The sequence below is a fragment of the Lepidochelys olivacea genome, assembly GCF_965140295.1.
Source record: "Lepidochelys olivacea isolate rLepOli2 genome assembly, chromosome: 3".
NCBI lineage: Eukaryota > Metazoa > Chordata > Testudines > Cheloniidae > Lepidochelys > Lepidochelys olivacea.
The window spans coordinates 112,510,073-112,536,938 of NC_140413.1; the positions used below are offsets into that span (position 1 = coordinate 112,510,073).

At 41.8% G+C, this 26,866-nt stretch overlaps 1 protein-coding gene across 4 annotated transcripts in view; it reads left to right on the forward strand.

Annotated features, from left to right (window-relative positions):
• Positions 1-26,866, forward strand: part of STXBP5 (syntaxin binding protein 5) — a 182,260-nt gene that overhangs the window by 89,332 nt on the left and 66,062 nt on the right. For all 4 annotated transcript variants that reach the window (XM_084625143.1, XM_084625144.1, XM_084625145.1 and 1 more), the window contains 2 exons: positions 22,525-22,679; positions 24,650-24,722. In XM_084625143.1, coding sequence (XP_084481269.1) covers positions 22,525-22,679; positions 24,650-24,722 — 228 coding nt within the window. The remainder of the gene's footprint in view (positions 1-22,524; positions 22,680-24,649; positions 24,723-26,866) is intronic.

Genomic DNA, 26,866 nt, shown 5'->3' on the forward strand with positions numbered 1-26,866 from the left:
TTCAAGGCTACAGAAATAGGCTTCAGGGTTCTCAGCATGTGTACAACATTTCTCTAAAGCCAAATGTTGAGAACTTTGGCTGTGACAGTGCCATCTATTTTTTCATGATTTTGTTCACAAACTCTCATCAGATTAGGAAAAAGAAAAGGAGTACTTCTGGCACCTTAGAGACTAACAAATTTATTTGAGCATAAGCTTTCGTGAGCTACAGCTCACTTCATCAGATGCATTCAGTGGAAAATACAGTGGGGAGATTTATATACATAGAGAAGATGAAACAATGGGTGTTACTGTGTATGTGTATGGTAACACTCATTGTTTCATGTTCTCTGTGTATATAAATCTCCCCACTGTATTTTCCACTGAATGCATCTGATGAAGTGAGCTGTAGCTCACGAAAGCTTATGCTCAAATTTGTTAGTCTCTAAGGTGCCACAAGTACTCCTTTTCTTTTTGCGGATACAGACTAACACGGCTGCTACTCTGAAATCTGAAACTGTAGGAAATGATGGTGATTTTCAAGGTGAATAGTCTTCAGAATCCTGTACGTTGAGGATGGATTCTCCTAAACAAAACAAGTCAATGCAGTTATTTAATTATTATTACCATACTGCTCATTTAGTATTACTTATTGTATTCACTGACACTCAGTACTACTTTAAAGGTGAAATTGTAAAAGGAAGATCTGCCTATTTCAGCCATTTATTTTTTATCGCAACTGCATCTAAAATGATAGTACAATAGAGTAACTACATTTTTGCTCAAAGATGAAAATTCAAGAATAGTCCAGAAGGAAGACAGGCAGTCCTTACGAAAGAAGTATGAAATAAAAAAGTTTACCAACCTGAAGATCCTGCATGTTCAGACATTTTCCTTTCATCATCTTCAACGCAGTTTCCTCCTGAGAAGGAACACTTCTCATGATGTTTCATTCAGGCAGCCAAGCCTTGAATTTTTTTGTTGCACTGTTTGCGTTTTGCACGCATGCCTGTCTTACAGGGAGAGGAACTTCATTAAAATATTCCCAAACTGGGTCTCTATTATGGCCTGCTCCATTATAGGTTTTCCCTTCTAGTGAGAGAATGATATGTTAGATCTCAAATCAATGAAGGCTACACTCAGAAAGACCTCATATGCTGCTCAAACAGCTTCACTTTTGTTTCTACTGCCTGTCCCTCCCTTCTCACATTTATCTTCAGACTTCTACTACTTATCCAGATCTATTCGTCCCCCAACAATGTTCTATTCATTGAACTATTTGAAACTTTGCACTTTTAGAGAGAGATAAGGGATTGAGCGTGCATGTAAATTTACAGGGACAATAGGGTTGAGGTCTGTTGTTTCTCACCTCTGTATATTATTTATTTATTTAAAAATATTTTTGCTGTTAACAAGCAGATTATTTCTGGAGACACAAATCCACAGTTTGAGAACTGCAAAACTAAGCATCTCTGATGGTATCTTCTAGACCAGGGGTTCCCAAGCTTGGTTCACGGCTTGTTTAGGGTAAGCCCCTGGCAGGCTGCGAGACGTTTTGTTTACCTGAGTGTCCGTGGGTACGGCTGCACGCAGCTCCCAGTGGCTGCAGTTCAGGTAAACAAAGTGTCTCGCGGCCCGACAGGGGCTTACCCTGAAGAAGCCGCGAACCAAATTTGGGAACCCCTATTCTAGACTGAGCACCAAGTCCCATTAGGTAGATAGAAAGATTAACCTAAATAATCTATACAGGAGCCCCTGAAACCCCATAAAATTGGGTCCCTAATCCATGACATATTGGCACTCATTTACAAAACTTTTCTTAAACATTACATGAATATATTGTCTCATATTATAGAATTAGAATTTATAATCCCTATTCCATGATGAGATATCTTTGAGCTATAATGTATCTTAATTAAAACTACCTTTAGATAAGTTTTTTCCTCAAAAAGCATTTTCTCAAAAAAATACGATGTTTTCAATTTTTTTTTAAATCACTGATTTTTATCCACCCTATTTGAAAATGTCACTAATGTGATAACACTATCTTCCATATCGATAATAGAGAAGTTTAAATAAAGCAAGGCCTAACACTAATCCCTGAAACAACAGTTCACTGGACACCTTAGTTTAGCATATTGCTGTTTCCGGTTCCAATTAGTGCTCTAACTAGTTTAGTTTTTGTCTTAACTCAAAATCTTGCTTTAAAAATTACTTATTCATACTTATGTCACATTCGCTTTGGTTTTGATTAGAATATTCTGTCATGTTCATAGAATCATAGAAGATTAGGGTTGGAAGAGACCTCAGGAGGTCATCTAGTCCAACACCAACTAAATCATCCCAGCCAGGGCTTTGTCAAGCCGGGCCTGTCATAAATATAAAGAGAAGGGTAACCACCTTTCTGTATACAGTGCTATAAAATTCCTCTTGGCCAGAGGCAACATCCTGTTACCTGTAAAGGGTTAAAAAGCTCTGCTAACCTGGCTGGCACCTGACCCAAAGGACCAATAAGGGGACAAGATACTTTCAAATCTTGGGTGGGGGGAGGCTTTTGTTTTGTGCTCTTTGGGTTTTTTTACATATTTGTTCTCTCTTGGGCCTGGGAGAGGCCCGACAGAAATCCATCTTCTCCAACCCACCCTAATCCAAGTCTCCAGTATTGCAACCAGTATAGGTAAGCCAGGCAAGGTGGATTAGTTTATCTTTTGTTTTATGTGAATTTTCCCTGTGTTTAGTTTTCTGTAACATTAAGGTTTTGCCCAGAGGGGAATCCTCTGTGTTTTGAATCTGAATACCCTATAAAGTATTTTCCATCCTGGTTTTACAGAGATGATTTTTACCTTTTCTTTTTCTTTTTTCTTTTTTTAAATAAAATCCTTCTTTTAAGAACCTGACTGATTTTTCCATTGTTCCAAGATCCAGGGGTTTGGGTCTTTGATTTGTAACCAATTGGTTAGGATATTATTCTCAAGCCTCCTCAGGAAAGAGGGTGTGTAGGGCTTGGGGGGATATTTTGGAGGGAAGACATCTCCACTATGATCTTTCAAAAGAATTGCCATTGGCTCAATAAGTTTATTCATTTTGTTATACACCCTGGAATATGTATTAGGATTTGCTGATTTTTACCTGGCGCTTTTTTTTTTAAAGTATTCCCTTACCGGCTGTCTGTCAAGCTTTATATTGGCAAGCTTTTCATTCCTTTCTAACTGTCCATACCTTCCTTCACTTCTCCCTTTGATTTCAAAAGCATTTAAAAATGCAGTAGTTCATTAGCTAAACCAATTCAGAATCACTGATTTATTCTTTATTCATTTCTTATTGAGTCATGTGGCTGTGTGATTGTACCTGCAATAATATCTGACAAACGGGCTTAAAACATAGCCCCATACAGCCAGACTACCCAGCCTTCCCTTCAGGGTTTGTCTGTGCAGGGATTTTTCAGACCAGTAATTTCCAACAGATGCTGCTTCACTGTTCGAGTTTGTGAAAGTTGTAGTGTTGAAAAGGTACGTCCTGGTCCAGGTATAGCTACCACTATGAAATCTAATTTTATTAACATGATGGTAAAATTGTCTGAGCCTGTCTACACAGTAGCCTTCATTGGTGGAGTGGCATACATTAGGAATTATAGATCCAAACTCTTAGTCTAGTCACAAACTAAGATTGCTGGGAGAATTCTGGCTGCAATCAGTCCAGCTATCATGGCTAACTGCCCAGCAGGAGTTTTTGGTAAAATTAATGTGTTGTTGGGATCCTGCACTGGATTACCCAGAAGTTCTGGTTATATAGGAGTGGCAGGGCAGGAGTAGTAGTCAGAAGGCCTGCAGAAATGTAGAAGTTAGGGATCTCCCAGTCTAGCTGAAACAACAAGGAGTCTGGTGGCACCTTAAAGACTAACAGATTTATTTGAGCATAAGCTTTCGTGGGTAAAAACCCCACTTCTTCAGATGCATGGAGTGAAACTTACAGATGCAGATATAAATATACTGACACATGAAGAGAAGGGAGTTACCTCACAAGTGGAGAACCAGTGTTGACAGGGCAATTGGATCAGGGTGGATGTAGTCCACTCCCAATTATAGATGAGGAGGTGTCAATTCCAGGAGAGGCAAAGCTGCTTTTGTAATGAGCCATCCACTCCCAGTCCCTATTCAAGCCCAAATTAATGGTGTTAAATTTACAAATGAATTTTAGTTCTGCTGTTTCTCTTTGAAGTCTGTATAGCTACTTCCAAATCTGTTACAGAATGTTCGGGAAGATTGAAGTGTTCTCCTACAGGCTTTTGTTTGTTACCATTCCTGATGTACGTTTTGTGTCCATTTATTCTTTTCCGTAGGGACTGTCTGGTTTGGCCAATGTACATGGCAGAGGGGCATTGCTGGCAGATGATGGCATATATAACATTAATAGACATGCAGGTGAATGAGCCTCTCATGGTGTGGCTGATGTGGTTGGGTCCTCTGATGGTGTCGCTAGAGTAGATATGGGGACAGAGTAGGCAAAAATGTTTGCTACAGGGATTGGTTCCTGGGTGAGTGTTTCTGTGGTGTGGTGTATAGTTGCTGGTGAGTATTTGCTTCAGGTTGGGGGGCTGTCTGTAAGCGAGGACTAGCCTGCCTCCCAAGGTCTGGGAGAGTGAGGAATCGTTTTCCAGGATAGGTTCTAGATTGTTGATAATGTGCTGGAGCGGTTTTAGCTGGGGGCTGTACGTGATGGCCAGTGGTGTTCTGTTATTTTCCTTGTTGGGCCTGTCCTGAAGTAGGTGATTTCTGGGCACCCATCTCGCTCTGTCAATCTGTTTCCTCACTTCCCCAGGTGGGTATTTTAGTTTTAAGAATGCTTGATAAAGATCTTGTAGGTGTTTGTCTCTGAGGGATTGGAGCAAATTCAGTTGTATCTTAGGGCTTTGCTGTAGACTATGGATCATGTGTGGTCTGGATGGAAGCTGGAGGCGTGTAGGTAAGTATAGCGGTCAGTAGGTTTCCGATATAGGCTGGTGTTTGTGACCATCACTTATTTGTACTGTGGTGTCCAGGAAGTGGATCTCTTGTGTGGACTGGTCCAGGCTGAGGTTGATGGTGGGATGGAAATTGTTGAAATCCAGGTGGAATTCTTCAAGGGCCTCTTTCCCGTGGGTCCATATGATGATGTCATCAGTGTAGGGCAAGTAGAGTAGGGGCATTAGGGGACAAGAGCTGAGGTAGTGTTGTTCTAAGTCGGCCATAAAATGTTGGCATACTGTGGGGCCATGCGGGTACCCATAGCAGTGCCACTGACTTGAAGGTATAAGTTGTCCCCAAATCTGAAATGGTTGTGGGTGAGGACAAAGTCATAAAGCTCAGCCACCAGGTGCGACGTGGCCTCAACAGGGATACTGTTCTTGACAGCTTGTAGTCCATCCTCATGTGGAATATTGGTATAAAGAGCTTCTACATCCATGGTGGTCAGGATGGTATTTTCAGGAAGATCACCAATGCATTATAGTTTCTTCAGAAAGTCAGTGGTGTCTCGAAGATAGCTAGGAGTGCTGCTAGTATAGGGTCTGAGGAGAGAGTCCAAACAGCCAGATAATCCTGCTGTAAGAGTGCCGATGCCTGAGATGATGGGGCGTCCAGGGTTTCTAGGTCTATGGATCTTGGGTAGCAGATAGAATACCCCTGGTCGGGGCTCTGGGGGTGTATCTGTGTAGATTTGTTTCCGTGCTGTAGCAGGGAGTTTCTTGAGTAGATGGTGTAGTTTCGTTTGGTACTCCTCAGTGGGGTCAAAGGATAGTGGCCTGTAGAATGTGGTATTGGGGGGGTTGCCTGGCATCCTCCTGTTCATAATCCGACCTGTTCATTATGACTACAGCACCTCCTTTGTCAGCCCCTTTGATTATAATGTCAGAGTTGTTTCTGAGGCTGTGGATGGTATTGCGTTCTTTTCGGCTGAGGTTATGGGGCAAGTGATGAAGTTTGTTCACAATTTCAGCCTGTACATGTCTGTGGAAGCACACTATGTAGAAGTCCAGTCTGTCATTTCGACCGTCAGGAGGAGTGCATGCAGAATTCTTCTTCCTGTAGTGTTGGTAGGAGGGTTCCTATGGGTCAGTGCACTATTCAGTGGTGTGTTGAAAATATTCCTTAAGTCAGAGATGACGAAAGTAGGCTTCCAGATCACCGCAGAACTGTGTCATGTTCGTGGGGGTGGTGGGGCAGAAAGAGAGTCCCCGAGATAGGACAGACTCTTCTGCCGGGCTAAGTGTGTGGTTGGATAGATTAACAATATTGTTTAGTGAGTTGAGGGTACCACTGTTGTAGCCCCCTATGGCATGCAGGACTTCAGATAGTTTACTGTCCTTTTTCCTCTGTAGAGAAGTGAGGTGTGCACTGTAAATGGCTTGTCTCATTTTTGTAAAGTCCAGCCACATAGAAGTCTGGCTGTGAAGGAACTCTGTTTGATGCTCTAGATTGGGGGAAACTAAGAGGTTCTTTTCATTCCCCTTTAAACAATCCATTAAGTAATAAATTTGTGTCAACCAGTATCTGTATTGGAATTTTGTTATGCAGTCTGCTTTATTAGTCATCACACTGACCTTCTTCTTTCTCTTATATAGTAATAAGCTATGAGGATGTTCAGTAGGTTATTGGAGCACTCCTTAGGACCTTGTAACTTCAACCACCAGAGAAATGCAGGAATAGCCTACTAATGCATATCCCACTGTGGCTTATAGTTGTTACTGTGGTCTTGTGCATGTGTGTGTAGAGTAACTTACACAGATTTTACAATATCCAGGTACAATATACATGTAGAGAATTCGGCACATAAATCTGGGCTTAACTCAACTTTCCTTTTCACTTTGCTATTCACCTTTTATCCTCTCAGGAGCTCAGTAAATTTTTTTTGGTTAAGTACCAACACTGTGTTTGGTTCTACAAAATACAAAATTCAGTTCCTCCCCTGAAGATATAATTTAACATTAAAAGACTTGGGAAGTACAGAGGTTGAGGTAACTTAAGTTTAGCTTTTTGAACCTTTTGACCATTGCAGAAGTGTGTTTTAGGAGAGGGCCTAAATGAAGGTCTTTCATCCAAATTTAAATGAGGGCCTTTATCCACATATTTTCTACCCTATTTATAATAATAATAATGCTTCCGAGGCTGAAAAGTGAATTATACAGTGGTAATGGCCTGGCATCACACATAGTCCAGTCCTTCACCCATCTACATGTTCAATGGGGCTTTGACAAAGTCTTTGATTGCCTTATTTTTGGAGTAGGCTTACCCGTTATGGATTAATTAAACCACAGCAGAAACACCCTGTAGGTGTAGGTTACTCAGTGATCTCAGTCATACTGTTGTAGTCTTGCTCCAAACTGCATGATATAGTCTAGATTCTTTTTTAATAGTTTACATTAAATTTTTAACGATATTGTGTAATTCCATAAGTTTATATAGTGATTTATAGCAAAAGATGCCAAAATCATTTGTAAAATTAATGTGTAAATTTATAAGGATCCACTTCAGCTGTCTCTGAAGTAGAACCGCTTCTGCAGTAAACCACAAATTTCTAACAGCTCCCAGTAATCCTTCATAGCAGTGATTCCACAAGTGAAAAACTTATTTCTAATTGAAACTACAAGAGAAAATTAGGTAGGCAAAATGTAATTACCCAACCTGGTTGGCAGGCATCTAAAATAATTTCCAAAATGGTTCATAAAAGGTTGTATACAGCTCTCAATTATGTAATCATACATTTGATTTTTATATTATTGCATATCTCAATTTCATGTTCTTATTCAAAGTGCATAATTAGCAAACATAATTATATTACACTGTCATTTCAATATTAGGATCTGCTTTTAGTAGTAAACTTTGATTTATTTCATTCACTACAATATGCAAAGTAATGCAATACAAACCTGGAATAGTCTTACTTTGACACCCTTCTTTTTCTAACCACAACATTGTTGCAGCACATTTTATTGTGACTCCCTTTTTCTCATATTGGAGCTACTATGTCATTTAAATGCCTTAAATCCATTGCTTCCCCCCCTCCTCTGGTTGAGTCAATTGTGGAGTAGAAATATATTTGATGGATTTCCTGGATACTGTTGTCAACTGTATAGTTATTTTGGTTTACAAGAAACCCTGCCAAGTACAGCCCATTTACCCTCAAATTTACATTAGAAGTGAAATCTGCAGAAACTACAGGTACCAACATGCAACTTTCATTATAATATGATAGGTTATGCTGCTCAAATCAAGATATAGTATTGTATGTTGAGGTATGTAGTCTCTGTGGGTAGCAGTACAACAGTAAAATGTCCATTTGAAATTGGTCATTTTCACCAAAACCAATTAACTTCAATATGGTGAAGTTTCTTGACTGTACATATTTTTTTCATTTCCTTTTTAGCAGTGTGAAAACTAAGGCTATGTCTACATTAGAACTTTTCTCGGTCAGGGTTGAAAAAAACACCCCCCTGACTGACGTAAATTTCACCAACAGAAGCGCCAGTGTGGACAGCGCTATGTCGTCAGGAGACGCTCTCTCCCGTCGGCATAGAGCAGCTACACGGGAAACCTTACAGTGCAGCAGTACAGCTGTGCTGCTGTAAGATCTGTAGTATAGACATAGTCTAACACAGGTAAAGGTTCATGTGTATAGCAGAAGTTGTCAGGCTCATACACAAGCTCAGAACCTCCCTGCTGTGCCAGCTACGCAAGTTCATAGTGAGATACTCCACTTACCAAGCAGCTGCCACATTTTGCACCTGCTTCAGTTTCTGGGTGGCTTTAAGGTGTAGCCTCACATAGAGCACATTGCATTAGTTTTGTCACCTCAAGATTAAATTATGGATGACAGTAGTAAGGTCCCTAATCAAAAGGAGTGCTCATGTCCTCGCCCTCTGCAGGTATGGTGCTGCAGAATTAATATGGTGGCTGGAGCTACCTAATCTTCTAGGAGCACCTGAGAGTGCAATGTAAAGGAGAGCTCTCACTATTAATACAAAAATATAATAACCTAAGATTTAAAAAGTTATAATTTTATTAAACTTGCCTTTACAGAAAGTCAAGACATATTTATCATTACTGTCATATCTATGGGGCTTGGAAAAAAGTACCTCACATGCATATATTTGTTTGTTTATTGTCTGTGACCTGTCTATGACTTTTACTAAAAATATCCATGATAAAATCTTAGCCTTAGTTATAGGCGCAGATCACCACCTCCTTCTGCTTCTACATCAATGCCTGCTCCATCTAGACTCCCGAGGGGTGCTAAACAGACATTTTGATGGGTCGGCTGGGGATGCCATGCCAGTTTCGATGTTTCCAAATCCCGTCTCTCATATGTGTTTGCAAATCATCTTTCCTATTTCCTCAGTGCTTGGTCCCAGATTACTTTAGACCAATGGATTTTAAGCACTCCTGAAGTGAGATATACCCTCCAATTTGTTTCTACCTCTCCCTCTCTCCCTATCCCTCTTTAGGAACCACTCTCAAGAGGAGTTCCTCCTCCAGGAGATGCAATCTCTCCTTTTGGTGAGAACACAGAGGAGGTTCTCCAGCATGTCAGAGGGAAGGGGTTTTATTCCCATTATTTCCTAATACAGAAAGGAAAGGGAGGTCTCAGACTAATTTTAGACCTGTGCCAACTCAACAGATGTTTTAAAAAAATACAGTTTGTTTGCATGGTCACCCTTGCTTCTGTTGTTCCATCCCTGAATCCTATAGACTGGTATGCAGCCCTTGATTTCATGTGGTGATGTATCAAAGTCACACAAGTGTCTCGGATTCATAGTGAATCACTCTCATTACCATTTCACCATGCTGTCTTTTGGCCTGTCAGCAGCTACTTGGTTTTTCACAAAATATATGGTAGGGATAGCTGCCTTTCTGAGGAGACTAAGAGTACAAATCTATCCTTACCTGGATGTCTGGCTAGTAAGAGATCACAGAGTCATAGAATATCAGGGACCTCAGGAGGTCATCTAGTCCAATCGCCTGCTCAAAGCAGGACCAATCCCCAACTAAATCATCCCAGCCAGGGTTTTGTCAAGCCTGACCTTAAAAACCTCAAAGGAAGGAGATTCTACCACCTCCCAAGGTAACACATTCCAGTGCTTCACCACCATATCCTAATATCCAACCTAAACCTCCCCTACTGCAACTTGAGACCATTACTCCTTGTTCTGTCATCTGGTACCACTGAGAACAGTCTAGATCAATCCTCTTTGGAAACCCCTTTCAGGTAGTTGAAAGCAGCTATCAAATTCCCCCTCATTCTTCTCTTCTGCAGTCTAAACAATCCCAGTTCCCTCAGCCTCTCCTCATAAGTCATGTGTTCCAGTCCCCTAATAATTTTTGTTGCCCTCCGCTGGATGCTTTCAAATTTTTCCACATCCTTCTTGTAGTGTGGGGCCCAAAACTGGACACACTACTCCAGATGAGGCCTCAGCAGTGTTGAATAGAGGAGAACAATCACATCCCTCCATCTGCTGGCAATGCCCCTACATATACATCCCAAAATGCCATTAGCCTTCTTGGCTTCTCGTCCACTGTAATCCATAGGTCCTTTTCCACAGAACTTCTGCCTAGCCGTTCAGTCCCTAGTCTGTAGCAGTGCATGGGATTCTTCCGTCCTAAGTGCAGGACTCTGCACTTGTCTTTGTTGAACCTCATCAGATTTCTTTTGGCCCAATCCTCTAATTTGTCTAGGGCCCTCTGTATCCTATCCCTACCCTCCAGTGTATCTACCACTCCTCCCAGTTTAGTGTCGTTTGCAAACTTGCTGAGGGTGCAATCCACACCATCCTCCAGATCATTTATGAAGATATTGAACAAAACCGGCCCCAGGACTGACTCTTGGGGCACTCCGCTTGATACCGGCTACCAGCTAGATATGGAGCCATTGATCACTACCCGCTGAGCCCGACAATCTAGCCAGCTTTCTATCCACCTTATAGTCCATTCATCCAGCCCATACTTCCTTAACTTGCTGGCAAGAATACTGTGGGAGACAGCATCAAAAGCTTTGCTAAAGTCTACACGTCAACTGTCTCTGTGGATGAGGGGAAAGCAGTGTTCTCATCATAGAAGGCAGTTAGACTAGTCAGGCATGACTTGCCCTTGGTGAATCCATGCTGACTGTTCCTGATCACTTTCCTTTCCTCTAAGTGCTTCAGAATTGATTCCTTGAGGACCTGCTCCATGATTTTTCCAGGGACTGAGGTGAGGCTAACTGGCCTGTAGTTCCCCAGATCCTCCTCCCTCCCTTTTTTAAAGATGGGCACTACATTAGCCTTTTTCCAGTCATCCAGGACCTCCCCCGATCACCATGAGTTTTCAAAGATAATGGCCAATAGCTCTGCAATCACATCCGCCAACTCCTTTAGCACCCTCGGATGCAGTGCATCCGGCCCCACGGACTTGTGCACGTCCAGCTTTTCTAAATAGTCCCGAACCACTTCTTTCTCCACAGAGGGCTGGTCACCTCCTCCCCATGCTGTGCTGCCCAGTGCAGTAGTCTGGGAGCTGACCTTGTTCGTGAAGACAGAGACAAAAAAAGCATTGAGTACATTAGCTTTTTCCACATCCTCTGTTACTAGGTTGCCTCCCTCGTTCAATAAGGGGCCCACACTTTCCTTGACTTTCTTCTTGTTGCTAACATACCTGAAGAAACTCTTCTTGTTACTCTTAACATCTCTTTCTAGCTGCAACTCCAAGTGTGATTTGGCCTTCCTGATTTCACTCCTGCATGCCTGAGCAATATTTTTATATTCCTCCCTGGTCATTTGTCCAATCTTCCACTTCTTGTAAGCTTCTTTTTTTGTGCTTAATATCAGCAAGGATTTCACTGTTAAGCCAAGCTGGTTGCCTGTCATATTTACTGTTCTTTCTGCACATCGGGATGGTTTGTTCCTGTAACCTCAGTAAGGATTCTTTAAAATACAGCCAGCTCTCCTGGACTCCTTTCCCCCTCGTGTTATTCTCCCAGGGGATCCTGCCCATCAGTTCCCTGAGGGAGTCAGTCTGCTTTTCTGAAGTCCAGAGTCTGTATTCTGCTGCTCTCCTTTCTTCCTTGTGTCAGGATCCTGAATTCGACCATCTCATGGTCACTGCCTCCCAGGTTCCCATCCAGTTTTGCTTCCCCTACTAATTCTTCCCGGTTTGTGAGCAGCAGGTCAAGAAGTACTCTGCCCCTAGTTGGTTCCTCCAGCACTTGCACCAAGAAATTGTCCCCTACCCTTTCCAAAAACTTCCTGGATTGTCTGTGCACTGCTGTATTGCTCTCCCAGCAGATATCAGGGTGATTGAAGTCTCCCATGAGAACCAGGGCCTGTGATCTAGTAACTTCCGCTAGTTGTTGGAAGAAAGCCTTGTCCACCTCATTGGTCCAGGGCTCAGGTACTATCCAGTGTGTGTCTCATTCAGTCAACCGTTAAGGCTCTGGATCTCCTGGTCAATTTAGAAAAATCTACCCTTTGTCCAGTTCAGAGGATAGAGTTTATAGGAGCAGTACTGTACCCTACTCGTGCTGGAACTTTTCTTCCAGAGGCATGGTTCCAAACAATTCAATCTCTTGTTCCAGATTTCAGCTTGCTCACCCTGTCATAACAGCAACAACCTGTATGATGCTCCTGAGGAATATGGCCAAGTGCATATACATAGCCCAGCATGCCACATTACGTTTCAGGATTCTTCAAAGTTGACTGGCCTCCATTTATTTGCCAAGTTGTCACCCTCTGAGCTATGTGCTAAACGTGCCCTCTCACGTTCTGACTTCTCTAGATTGGTGGACAGACCTGGTCAGTGTAAGTGCAGGCATTCCCTTTGTCCACCTTCAGCCTTCACTGACCTTGTGGATGGATGCATATCCCCTTGGTTGGGGTGCTCATTTGGGTTCCCTCCAAACTCAGGATTTATGGTCCTCACAAGACCTGTCTGTACACATCAGTGTCAGGAAGCCAAAGGCTATCTGTTTAGGCTGTCAGGCTTTTCTGTCTCAGTTCAAAGGAAAAACTTGTTTGCTGCTGTTCTCCTATGAGAACAATGTTATACCTCAGCTGGCAGAGAGGAGCCCTTTCCTTCCCTGTTTTGTCAGGGACTTCTGCATTGCCAATTCAATCAATCTTGAAGCCTCTTACATTCTATGGGTGCAAAATGAGCTTGCAGACCACCTAGGCAGATCATTTACGAGTTGCTACAAGTGGAGTCTCCACTCAGATATAGCCAGATTCATTTTCCAGCAGTGGGGGAATCCTCAGAGAGATCTGTTCACAACAAAACCAGTAGGAAATTACATCAGTTTTGTTCCCTACAGGGTCGCCGTCCATATTCCGTCACAGATGCTTTCCTACTATCCTGGTCGAACAAGCTCTGCTATGCTTTTCCCTCCAGTTCTAGTCTTTCACAGAGTGTAGTTAAAGATCAAACAGGACAATGACCAAGTTATACTAGTAGCCCCAGCAGCACTGGTTCTTCACTCTCCTGGATCTGTTGGTGGAGTCTCCAATATCACTTCCTTTGGACTCAGAGCTAATTTTGCAGAATCATGTTTGGCTGCTCCACCTGAACCTGCAGGCACTTCATTTAACAGCCTGGAGGCTACATGGCTAAATTCTAGAGAGGAGTCTTGCTCGGAGCAAGTTTGGGATATTTTGCTAAAAAATAGGAAGTCTTCCACCAGGGGTACTTACATTTCCAAGTGTAAGTGAGTCTCCATTTGCTCTTGTCAGTTCAGGGTTTTGCCAATACCGTCCTCAATCCAGCATAGTCTGGACTATCTATTGTACCTAAAACATTGAAATTTGGCAAAATAGTTCTATCAAGGGCCACTTGGCAGCAATATCGGCTTTGTGACCCCACATGGACAACCATTTTATTTTTTGTAGCGCTACGTCAATCAGACTTTTGAAAAGCCTGGAAATGTTATATCTATAGATAAGATAACCTGTTCCTCCCTGGGACTTGAATTTAGTTTTGTCAAAACTTATGGGGCCTCTGTTTGAGCCTTTAGCAACGTGCTCCTTGCTAGATCTATCAATGAAGGTGGCTTTTTTGGTAGTCATCACTTCAGCCTGGGGCGTGGTTGAGCTGCGTGCTTTGATATCTGAACCTCCTTGTACAATTGCCTTTAAGGACAAAGTGTATCTGCGCCGTAATCCAAGAATTCTCTCTCTAATATCTAATTTTGTATTCAGCTGGCCATTTACTTACCTACAGTTTACCTGACTCCGCACTTCAACAGAGATGAACAAGGAAGAAGGGCTTTGGCGTCCTACATAGACAGGACTAAACAATTCCATATGTCAGCTTAACTATTGATGTCCATCGCAGACAGGAATAAAAGTTCTTCCACACTCTTCACAGAGAATTTTGTTGTGGATAGCATCCCGTGTTTGTGTATGTTATGAACTGGCTGGCATTTTCCCACCAAGCAAAGTACCTGCACATCTGACAAGATCACAAGCAGCCTCGGCAGCGTTTCTTGTGAAAGTCCCTATCCAGGATGTTTGTAGAGCGGCAGCTTGATTTGCAGTCCACACATTTACATCCCATTATGCCATCACTCAGCACTCTAGAAACAATGCTAAATTTGGGTGAGTTGTATTCCAGTCTGTGTACACACAGACACCGAATCCTCCACCTGCTTTATGGCTTGTGAGTCACCAACAGCAGAGTGGGCACGTGCAATCACTCGAAGAAAAAGCGGTTACTGACCTGCTGTAACTGTTGTTCTTCCAGATGTGTTGCACGTGTCCATTCCATAACACCTGCTCCTGCCTCTCTGCATTGGAGTCTTCCATCAAGAAGGAACAGAGTACACTATGGGGCGGTTGGGTCCATTATGTTGGGGCAAAGTGCTGCACAAGGCACTCAAGCAGCCCCAACTGGTACCACTATGGGAAAAATTTCTGACTGCGTAGGCTGCACACACCAAGGGTGAAAGAAACATGTGCAATACATATCAAAGAACAACTGTTTTTTTTACATATGATGCCTTACAAGACACCTTTTATATACATGTTATGACAACAGTGTCAGTTGGGGTAGTGAGTGTGTCAGGCCAGATGTGTGTTACAGTCGGCCCTCAGCCAGTGGGCATTGCAAGGCTTGTAAGGTGACAACATTTTAAGAAAAAATATTTTGTCACACAGACAGCCCCAGACAGAGGATGAGAAACAGAACGAACCACATGTGAGATGTTAGTCATATTACTAAATGAGTGCTACTGGATGTTGTTTAGTTTCTATGACAATGAGCATGGTAAAAGAACCTATTTAGAATAAAACAAAACATCAGATCAGTCTTGCCTGTATTAAGTATCACTCATCTAGCTCTCGTCTTTACCAATTTCGTCCAGACACAGTGTGTGCCTGTTAACTATTTTGGCTAGGTCAGATGAAATCTAGATATAAAGCTGAATGTCATCAGCATAACAGGGTAACACGTGTCTAACCTGTGTGGACTGATCCGTTAGGCGTGCTCAGAACTGGACTATAGAGGCATCCTCTCTCTGTCTCTAGCCCAATTAATATGTATTATTTAATACAAAAACACTGCAGCCCATATCTCCTTACTAACCACCCCAATGGCCCCATGTAAATGTTGAACAAGACAGGAGACCAGATGAAACCCCTGCAAAACTCCACACAAACACTATCAGAGAGGAAGAGTTTCTCACGACTGCCTTCTGAGAATACACTATAAGGACAGGTTGTAATCATGTTGATCCACAAACTAGTCAAAATCATCTCACGATCAGCTGTATTGAAGGCAGCTGATAGATTTAATGATATCAGCTCCATCACCAAGAAGAGAGTTACCAATACAACCATTGCATTCTCTCTGTCTCATACCCAGGTTGGTACATTGACTGTGGTTACAGAGCTCTGAGACAGCTATTCAGGAGAGTGGGTTGGGGGGGGGGGGAAGAGAACCTGGATTTCTCCTGGAAATGACCCAACTTGATTATCATACACATTGTAAGGAGAGTGATCACTTTAGATAAGCTATTATCAGCAGGAGAGTGGGGTGTGGGGAGAGAAAACCTTTTGTAGTGGTAAACACCCATTTTTTCATGGTTTGTATGTATGAGAACATCTTCTGTATTTTCCACAGTATGCATCCGATGAAGTGAGCTGTAGCTCACGAAAGCTTATGCTCAAATAAATTGGTTAGTCTCTAAGGTGCCACAAGTACTCCTTTTCTTTTTGCGAATACAGACTAACATGGCTGTTATTCTGAAACCTTTTCTATATAGGTTTTTGTACTGAGCTTATCACTGTAATATCTAATGTGAGAGATGTCTTGCTACAATGTTTTTAATAATCTTAACCAAAAATGGAAGATTGGGTTTACAGGGTGGTAATAGGATAGTCAGTGGGCGAGATTTATAAAGGGATTTAGGTAACTAAATTTTGTGGATCCACAAAACCCTCACTTAGCTTCTCCTAACCCTATTGGTGCCGAAATTCATTTAGCATCTCTTATTGCTTGGGCCCTACCAAATTCACAGCCATGAAAAATAAGTCACGGACCATGAAATCTGGTCTTTTGTGTGCTTTTACCCTATACTATACAGATTTCACGGAGGAGACCAGCATTTCTCACGTTGGGGGTCCTGATCCAAAAAGGAGTTGCAGGGGATTACTAGGTTATTTTAGGTGGGTTGTGATATTACCACCCTTCCTTCTGCGCTGCCTTCAGAGCTGGGTGGCTGGAGAGTGGTGGCTGTTGGCCAGGCACTCAGTTCTGAAGGCAGTGATTCCCCCCAGCATCAGCGCAGAAGTAAGGGTGGCAATACCATACCAGGCCACCCTTACCCCTGTGCTGCTGCCTCCTTCAGAGCTGGGTGGCCAGAGAGTGGTGGCTGCTGACTGAGGGCCCAGCTCTGCAGGCAGCAGCACAGAAGTAAGGGTGCTGCTGGCAGCAGCTCTGCGTTCAGAGCTGGGTTCCAGGCCAGCAGCTGCTGCTCTCCAGCTGCCAGCTCTTAAGGCTGTGCTGCTGCCTGCAGCAGTGCAGAAGTAAGAGTAGTAGAACTGTAACCCCCCCTACAATAACCTTGCAACCACCCGATAACTCCTTTTTGAGTCAGGACCCCTACAGTTCCACTCTGTGAAATTTTAGATTTAAATAGCTGAAATCATGAAATTTATAATTTTTAAAATCCTATGACAGTGAAATTGACCAAAATGGACCGTGAATTTGGTAGGGCCCTAGTTATTGCTGTAATAGTTTCTGCCTCTGGTCCTGTATGCTGCTAGCTCAGGCAGATGTCCAGACTCTATCTCATGTCTAAGACACAGTGCGATCTTCAAACCAGGTGAAGATAGGCAGGATATCTCACCTGTGTGGCCTGATCCGTTAGGCATGCTCAGAACTGGACTATAGAGGCATCCTCTCTCTGTCTCTAGCCCAATTAGCATGTAATTGTTTAATACAGAATGGAATGGCTTCAGCAGGAGAGACTGAGAGAGACCCATATCAAAATATTCCATAGTCCAGTGGTTTGGGCACTCACTTGAGAGGTGAGAAACCCCTATTTAAATCCTTTTTCCTCATCAGGCAGAGGCGGAGTTGAACTGGGGTCTCCATACCCTGGGTGAGTACTCTAATCACTGGGCTAAAGGTTATAAAGGAGGCCACTTCTGTCAGCTATTCCCACCCTGGCAGTTTTGTGCGAAGGGAGGCAGACATCTAAGCTGTTGTTGCAAGAAGGGGATAGGTGTCTGCCTCCAAGAGAGAGGATTCCTGGCTGTGGATCCCAAACAAAGATAGGTGTCTCCCTTCAGCTCTCACTTAAGTATCTAACTCTGGGAGAGGCACAGGATTTAGGACACACTCCTCTCATCAGCATCTCTTTGACTAACCTACACAACATCCTGCCTGGCTTGCTGGTTTTTGTGGATCCCATTTTCAGATGCCTATCTCTACCTATGCATTGTGTACGGAGCCTAGGCACCTAACCCAGGGTTTTTGGATTTCAATGATTTTTCAGAGTGTCTAAAAGTTTCATGTTGCAATGCCTTTCTCTTTGTGGATCCAAGCTATGGCTTCTTGAGCAGTGGCCATATTGAAGTAAGAGAAGCTATCAATCTCCCTTCCTTCAAGAAAGTGTTGACAATCTATTGACAGGTTTCAGAGTAGCAGCCATGTTAGTCTGTAGCCGGAAAAAGAAAAGGAGTACTTGTGGCACCTTAGAGACAAACAAATTTATTTGAGCATAAGCTTTCATGAGCTATTGTGATTCAATGTTTCCCGGGGATATATTGTATCCAGTGTTAAAATTACTGCTGATTTTGATGATGGTTGAATAAGAAACAAAAAGTATCCCATTGCCTAGGTACGTATTCAGCTATGTTTCACTCTTGCAATTTTATTGAAGGAAATGTAAACTTGTGCTTATTTGCTTTGAAAAAACTCTGTGTGTGTGTGTGTGTGTGTGTGTGTGTAAAAATTTAAAATATTGTACTATAGGTGAAAACACTTTCCAGTAATTTAATGGAAAGTCCATAATCTGCTTTCCCAAGGGGAAGGGGTCAGTTTTTCCATGAAGCAGAACTAATTTGTCTTTGTATTGTTCAGTCATATAAAAAGTTAATTAAACAGTAGGAATTTAATTTACGTGATAGTTACACCATCTCCAGATAAGTATAAAACTGATTTATGGCTAGAATTAGATCAGGTGAGCTGCCTCTGTTTCAAAAAGCTATTCATTTTTATAATAAGTAATCAGACAATCATCAAAAGCTGAATCATCAACTTGAGGACAGCATTAGTAGATTTATTTAGTTGAGTGTTTTTACAATACTCAAGTTTTTGTTAAAAGAAAAGGAGGACTTGTGGCACCTTAGAGACTAACCAATTTATTAGAGCATAAGCTTTCGTGAGCTACAGCTCACTAGTTTTTGTTGTGGGCCTTTAAATAAAGAGACACTGTCAACTCAAAAATTTAAAATGTCCACTTAAGAAATAGCTTACAAATAGTTTCTGGTATATACTTCCTCTTAAGTCTTGCTGCCATTTTTGTGGTTTTATAATCATACTTTATCTTGAAAATATTTTTCTCCTGTAGCTGTGTGAAAAGCCCAAACAAGTAAAACATTGAAACTAGGCTAAACATTATATTGTCAAATACACCAAGAAAACAAATTGAGAAATAGTAAAATATTTTTGTCATCTTTTACAGTATAGTTAACTTAGATGTCCACAATAAGTTTTTAAAAAGTGTGAGTTTTAAATTGATAGTGTCACTTCAAATAAAAAAAAATCATAAAAACAATTGGAGAAATGGGTTTACTTTATATTTCTATAATTCAAGACCACTTTGCATATTTGTGTTAAGAATTAACTATATTATTTTAAAGAAGTGAATAACAAGGAACAACCAAACGGATTTTTAATCACCTACGTAATTGTTATAATGAAGCAATAAAAAATTAACTAAAATTGAAATTAGTAGTGTTGCCAGTATTTTTATGGATTAGCATACCTAACAATGTGTTAGTGTCATTCAATTATGAATGGCTGGACAATATTCTGTTGTCAGAGACAGGTGGAAAGCTTGTGCTGAAGTTAGAGTTGACAGCATTTCTAATGGAAAAATTGTTCTCATTGTGTTTGAAAATCCTAAATATCTGTGATTTTTACTCTCAAAATCACTCTAAAATGTTTATGCATTACATTAAAAAATAAATGTTAAATATTTTTATTTTCTATTTGTAACAAACTTTTTGTTGCCAGCATTGGCCTGTTCAGTAAATGTAATTTACTCTAATATCTCAATGTAGTGTGTATAACTTTGCCTCAAGTAATACAGTTTGCACATTCACTTACTGTGTAGTCAATTAATCCATTTCCATTTCATTCAAAATGAAGTTCTTTGACCTTCTATCACCTACATTAAGCACCTGATGTTCCATAATTGTATGAGAACATTGCTGTTCTATTTCCATTCTACAGAATGGAAAAAAAAAGTATTTACTCTTTCTTATTAAATTATATTGCTGTACTTTGAAATACTTTGTGAATATAAGCTAGGAACATCACCCTACTACATTAGATCCATTAGTATTTCAGGTCCAGTATCGTGGACCTGCCTCTCAGAGAGCTCTCCATATATGATACTTAGGAAGAAGGGAAACTTAAAGCACTTAGCTCCACAGTTCAACACATGGTGCCATTGGAAGGGAGAAAAAATGTCTTTTTAACCACTGGGGTGGTCAGCAGTACATCATATGGTTTGAGATTTGATTGTTGTTTGTTAATTTTGAGGGAGTAACTGGGCCCAGAGATGTTAATGTGACTTTGTCACTGCACAACATTAAACAGTTATAAAAGGCTTTGGGTACTGGAATACAGCAACTTCAGCCTGCTTAGTCCTATGGCAAACACATCATTAAAATTTTTAACTATGTATTAAAGATACAGAAAAAGAGGGAAAAGCTTTTGAAAAGTAAGGTATGAAGCAAGGCTTTTATTTTCACAATATTCTTCCCTTTAGCTGGTAGAGGAAGGAAGAAAAATTCTTTTCTAACAAGTTTTTTAGATGGTATTAAATATGTTAACTGGCCTTTTGGGGTAAGAGAAGTTAGTTGAGATGGGCTGGAGCTGATGCTGTTGCTACTCTTAAAGTCTGATCCTACTCCTAGAAAGCAAAACAAGAGAAGCTTACACAAAAGGGGAAAGAAATGCGCAACAAAAATTGAACTTCCATCTCTGTGGCTGATTGACTTGCAGCCTCACTGCTGGAGAGAAACAGGCCCAGCACACATTCCAATCAGCCATTCCAAGTCTTGGCAAACTGGTACCTGCATCTGGCTGTTTTAGGGTACTGTCTTGAATTGCTTCTTTGGTCACAGGTTCACAGTAGTGTTGCAAAATATACAGTCTTTACTAGCTAAGCCGGACTCTTACTAAACAGAAGATAAATGGAAAGAGACAGGAAAGAGAAGAAATAAGGTAGGGAAGGAAAATGACACAGTAGGGAAGGAGGCGGGATGGTGCAGGAACCAAAGCCTTACATCCCAGGTGGTGTTTGGGATCTAGCCAGAGCCAGTGAAGGTGGCAGTGTCCTCTGGATTCCTTTCTCTGACTTTTGATCTCATCTGGACATCTCTCAGGATTAGGACAACAAAGGGCTAACTGCCGCAGTGAATCCTCACGTCCCAGGAGAGGGTGTGTTATGCAGCCTTGATGGAGAAGCTTGCCTCTTCTGGTTCACTCATCTCTCAGCTAACAGTTGGTTAGATTTTTCTTCCCCAAAGTCTTTTTAAGGACCTCAGAAAAAGTAGCTCATTTGCTCATTATTTTGTCCACCAATTAAGCCTAACTTCCAACACAGCAATTTTGGTTAATTGATTTCCTGTCCCACACTTTTAATTTTGAACAGGTTTCAAAAAAGAAATAGATCAGTTCATGGAGGATAGGTCCATCAATGGCTCTTAGCCAGGATAGGCAGGGATGGTGTCCGTAGTCTGTTTGCCAGAAGCTGGGAATGGGCAACAGGATGGATCACTCGATGATTACCTGTTCTGTTCATTCCCTATGGAGCACCTGGCATTGGCCACTGTCGGAAGACAGGATACTGGGTTAGATGGACCTTTGGTCTGACCCAGCATGACCATTCTTATGAGGAAATATTAAGAATATCAAGTCTTGTCTTTGCTGGCAAGTTAAAAAAAAACAAACTGGAGTGCAAGTATTCTTAGCCCCCCCCAAGCAGTGCTGGTTCTAGCAAATCTGGGGCTCCCTGCATAACTATTGGATCAGGGTCCTGAACTCTGCTAATAAGATTCAATGTGCAACTTTGTCTCTGATTCCTAACCCAAATCCGTATACTATCTCCGAGCTTTATGTGATGTGCTATGGGGCAGAATAGATAAAGCACTCAGAATAGGTGAGTTTTTGTAGAGATTTAGAGGTACGTTGGATAAAGGTTTTTTGTTAATTGGAAAGAAGGGACATCTGTGAAGTATATCAGGCGGGCCAGTTATAAAAGAGGAGACATCCTGTTACTCTAAAGGGCTCAAGCTATTATGACCACAGAGCTTTGTAAGCTCAAAGTAGTTCATACTCCAAATTGCACAATAAGGAGACTTAAGCAGTAAACATCATAGTACTATTTCAACCCATCTCTGAGAGGATCCTCTGATTTGGGGTGTCCGTGCAGCTGGATGTTTGACAGCACATCTGAACTGGCTCTGCCATTAACTGAGAGGACATAGACAATGTCTTTTGCAGAGAATTCTTTTCCCAAGCCTGTGTCAGGAAGTAAAGTTATGTACGTGTTAACAAAACCAAAAAAAATGTTAGTTTCTGAGAATCCATTCCCTTTCAGTTGCTCAGGCTGTAGCACTTAACTCTGACCTCCATCAGTAGTCAAAGCTACAGACCGAGTACACACTGTGTGGATAGCGATTTCCAGTCACTCAAAATATATCTACCATTAGTTGTGTCCTCTTCAGCTCATATTAAGGGGCCGTGGGAAAACGGATCACACTTTCCTTTTCAGTATACCTTTCATAGTCATAAATGCCTGTTTTATTTCCAGGGAGCCTTTCATCATTCTGTCGGGAGGCTTATCATATGATACTGTAGGAAGAAGACCCTGTTTAACAGTCATGCATGGGAAAAGCACTGCTGTGCTAGAAATGGATTATTCTGTTGTTGATTTTCTAACCCTCTGTGAAACTCCATACCCTAATGGTAGGTTCTGTAAAGGTTATACTTTTACCCATTCTCTTTGTATCTTTACTCTGCCAGAATACTCCTTACTGCTTCTGCCTCACTATTCTATCTCTGTGAGGGACAGGACTGGACCAATATCATCTGTTGTAGCTATTGTCTGTCAAGTTTTGTTTCAGCATTCTTTTAAAGGTGAAATAGGTTTCATAATAAACCCCAACATCAATTATAATGTTCTGAAAAAGAATTAGTAATTACATGTGTTTTTCTCCTTTTAAAAATAATACAATTTATTAAAATGTGCATGCATACAAGCATTTATAAAATACAATGCAAAGACAGTTATAAATAATATTATTAATGATTAGCACTTACCCAGGCCTTTTAATCTACAGTGATTGTGTAAATATTTACTAATTATTGTAACATTCCTGTGAGGTTGGTATGTAAGTTATCCATGTTTTACAGGCAGGCAACCTCCATCAGAGATTAAGTAGTTTACCCCAATTGACAGAGAGAGCACAGTGTTTCTTCTGGGATTAGAAATTGGTTTCTAGTACTATGTTCAGTGCTCAGGCCATTAGAATACATCTCTTTATTGTCTGTCAGAAATGCAGTGTACCCATTGAAGAAATACCTTTTGGAGATCATTAGAATGTCAGTACATCTAATAGGTAAATTTTCAGTGTTGAAATGTTAGATATTATATCACATGCTCAGAATAGAGATCACTGTAAAAATGAGTTGTTGAAGCACGTCAGCAATATATTCAAACTGATGTTTTAAATGAAAGCATTACATTATTTTTGTGACTGTTCCGGGGCTTGCAATTGGAAAAAGAAATGAAATTTCATAAGGGAGAAAAGTTTGTGCACATCCCCACTCTAAGAAGTCACCTGCCATGTCTCAAGACCCAGAGTTGTTCAAAGCAGTAAAACCTTCAGTGTTTGTCCGTCATCCACAGATGTAAATGTTTTAAACTATGGTTACAAAAGACCCCTGTCACATATCCTTCTGTAGTGCCTCTATTTCCATTAGCTGGAGCAACCACTCAACTTGCTGGTTCATTTCTGTTTTCCTCATCTTGTTGTTTGTTAGTTAATTAATTAAATAAAAATAGCTGTTAGTATAGTTATTACTGGATGAGGATTTGGAGTTGTGGTAGGCTGATACTGAACTACTGTGAACTCTTAGCCATAAATTTGGGTATAGGTGTACCTCGGAAGTCCCAATGGTGGACATTGAGACACAGCAAGGTTCATTTAAGAGTACTTTTTGTACTAGCAATATATTTGTAGCAGACCAGTATTTTCAATGTCTTGGTGGTGGGACTTGCATCTTATTCACTCAGTCTTACCTGTAAACTTTTTGCCAAAGGTTGAAAGGATAGAGGTGCAGTTGACCAACCAGGAAGAACAAGATCTGTCCAAACAAGTATTGCACACTTACAATATTGTGGTTCATTTGCTCTCCACAGAAATCCTAGTTTGCAGGCATTCGTGGCTCAGAATGGCTGGCCTACTCCAGGTTAAAATTCTGGAATTGCCTTTTAATGCTCCAGATTCTGGTTCCACACTGGTGCTCCTTTCAGATGAACAGTCTTCAATTCCTTTTGTAAATTAGGTCACTTACTGTTTCTTAATCTCACACAGTGAAGATCCAAAGAATCAATTCCGTGAGGGGAAATAATGTTACTGTTAGTAACTGGCGTTCTCTGAAAATATTGCTTTTGCAGATCAAAACGCCTTCCTTTTCTCAGTGTTCTGAAATGGATTTAATTGAGAGGGAGAGGAAATGAAGATAGGTGGATGAGGTCTTTACAACCTCAATTTTGAACATACAGATTTGTGAATACCTGTGCATGCTCGAATGGTGTTACTGCTTATGGCTAGTAAAGTGTGTGGTACGCAATCTCCTGCAATGTGGACTGCTGAGACTATATGTTAGGAGAACTAAAATGACTAATATGTAACCTTTCTGTCTGTTTTTAGATTTTCAGGAACCATATGCTGTGGTAGTTCTTCTAGAAAAGGATTTAGTAGTTATAGACCTTGCACAAAATGGGTAAGAATCTAGGGTGTAATGCTGGGTATATGGAGTGTCTACTTAAAGGCTGGCCGCTGTGTATCCATTTGATGTCACCTATCAATGCTCCACTTGCAAATGAAAATAATTTTTAATGGCACTTACTGGAACTATGTTTGAGATTATTGCCTTACTAAAACTCCCAATGGACTCTTGACAAGCAAATCCTTTTTAAAGAGCATCTAATTTTCTGTTCTACAGTTTGGTTTTAAGGACTAGATTTTATTTAAAAAATTTCTACTTCCATATTTTTATAATCACAAAGAACTTATGAGTATGACCTACTCTCTGGCAGGCAAGTGTAACATGGCATACATTTATAATTGAGTAATTATTGTTCTATTTCTGCCAAGTTTATTGTCTTCCAGCTAATAAGAGAGAACTTTTAGTGATTTCATTCATGCTAAGCCCATCTGGAGAAAGTTCTTTGATGCCCTGCACCTAGCAGCCAGTAGTCTGATAGAATGTTAGTATTTTGCTAAGATTGTAAACTCTTTGGACAAGGATTGCCTTTTTGTTCTGTTCTTGTATAATGTCTAGCAAACCAGAGTCCTGGTCCATCTATGTGCTATAGTAATACAAATAATTAATATTAATAGTTATCTTAAGTAGGGTTGCCAGCTTTCTACTCGCACAAAACTGAACACCCTTGCCCTGCCCCGCCCCTCCTCTGAGGCCTCACCCCCTGCTCACTCCATCCCTGCCTCCCTCTGTCACTCACTCTCCCCACCCTCACTCACTCGCTCATTTTCACCAGGTTGGCTCAGGGGGTTGGAGTGCGGAAGGGGATGAGGACTCCGGCTGGGGGTGCAGGCTCTGGGGTGGGGCCAGGGATGAGGGTTTTGGGGTGTAGGAGGGGGTTCCAAGCTGGGGGGTGGAGCCAAGAGGTTTGGAGTAGGGGAGGGGGCTCCAGACTGGCGGTGCAGGTTCTGGAGTGGGGCCAGAAATGAGGTGTTCAGAGTGTGTGAGGGGGCTCTGGGCTTGGGCTAGGGGTTTGGAGTGCGGGAGGAGGCTCTGGGCTGAGGCACGGGGTTGGGTTGTTGGGGGGCAGTGAGGGCTCCAGTTGGGGCTGCAGACTCTGGGGTGGGCGTGAAGGGTTTGGGGTGTAGGATTGGGCTCCAGGTTGGGAACAAGTGGTTTGGAGGGCGGGAGGGGGATATGGGCTGGGGTAGGGGGTTGGGGCACTGGAAGGGGTCAGGGGTACAGGCTCTCAGCAACCCTTACCTCAAATAGCTCCTGGAAGCAGCCACATGTCCACCCCTTTGGCTCCTACATGGAGGTGCGGCCAGGCGGCTCTGCCCACTACCCCGTCCGCAGGCCGTCCCCGCAGTTCCCAATGGCCACAGTTCCTGGCCAGTGGGAGCTGCAAAGCTGGTGCTTGGGATGGGGGCAGCGCATGGAGCCCTCTGGCTGCCCCTACACTAGGAGCTGGAGGGGGGACAAGCCGCAACTTCCGGGAACCACGCTGAGCTACGGCAGACAGGGAGCCTCCCTTAGCCCTGCTGTGCCACCAACCAGACTTTTAACGGCCCAGTCAGCAGTGCTGACTGGAGCCACCAGGTCACCTGGCAACCCTAATCTTAAAGTCAGCATCCTTAGTCCACATGTTGAAATAATTTTCTTTATTTAGGGGAATTGATTCGTGTGTGTCTATTTATTTAGAGAAATTGGGCAAAACCTGCTAGGTAATGAAGGGAGAGTGAGGCAGTCTAAGATACCTGACTGAAAAGAGAGCAAGATTTTAAAAAAGGAAAGTTGAGGCTTCATACCTACCTCCTGAAAGCATAGACCCAAGAGTCAGAAATCAACTTTTATCTGCGGAGCACAAGAACTAGAGCTCAGTAACTTACTTTTTCATTTCTTTTGCTACAGAACCATTAAGAAGTAGTCTCTACAGTGACAATTTAAAAAACTTACATTACAAGGATAATATCTTATCAACATCTTCATCAGCTGAGCGAGCAACCTTTGCAGAGTGCAGTAGCTGCATTTAATTGTTTTGCGCTATAGGCATATTTATTATTTGTTGTTTATGCATAATGCTACCCAGTGTGTGCTAAATACTTTTTAGACAGACAAGAAGGCATGGTTCCTGCCCTAAGAAGCGGACAATCCAATCTGCA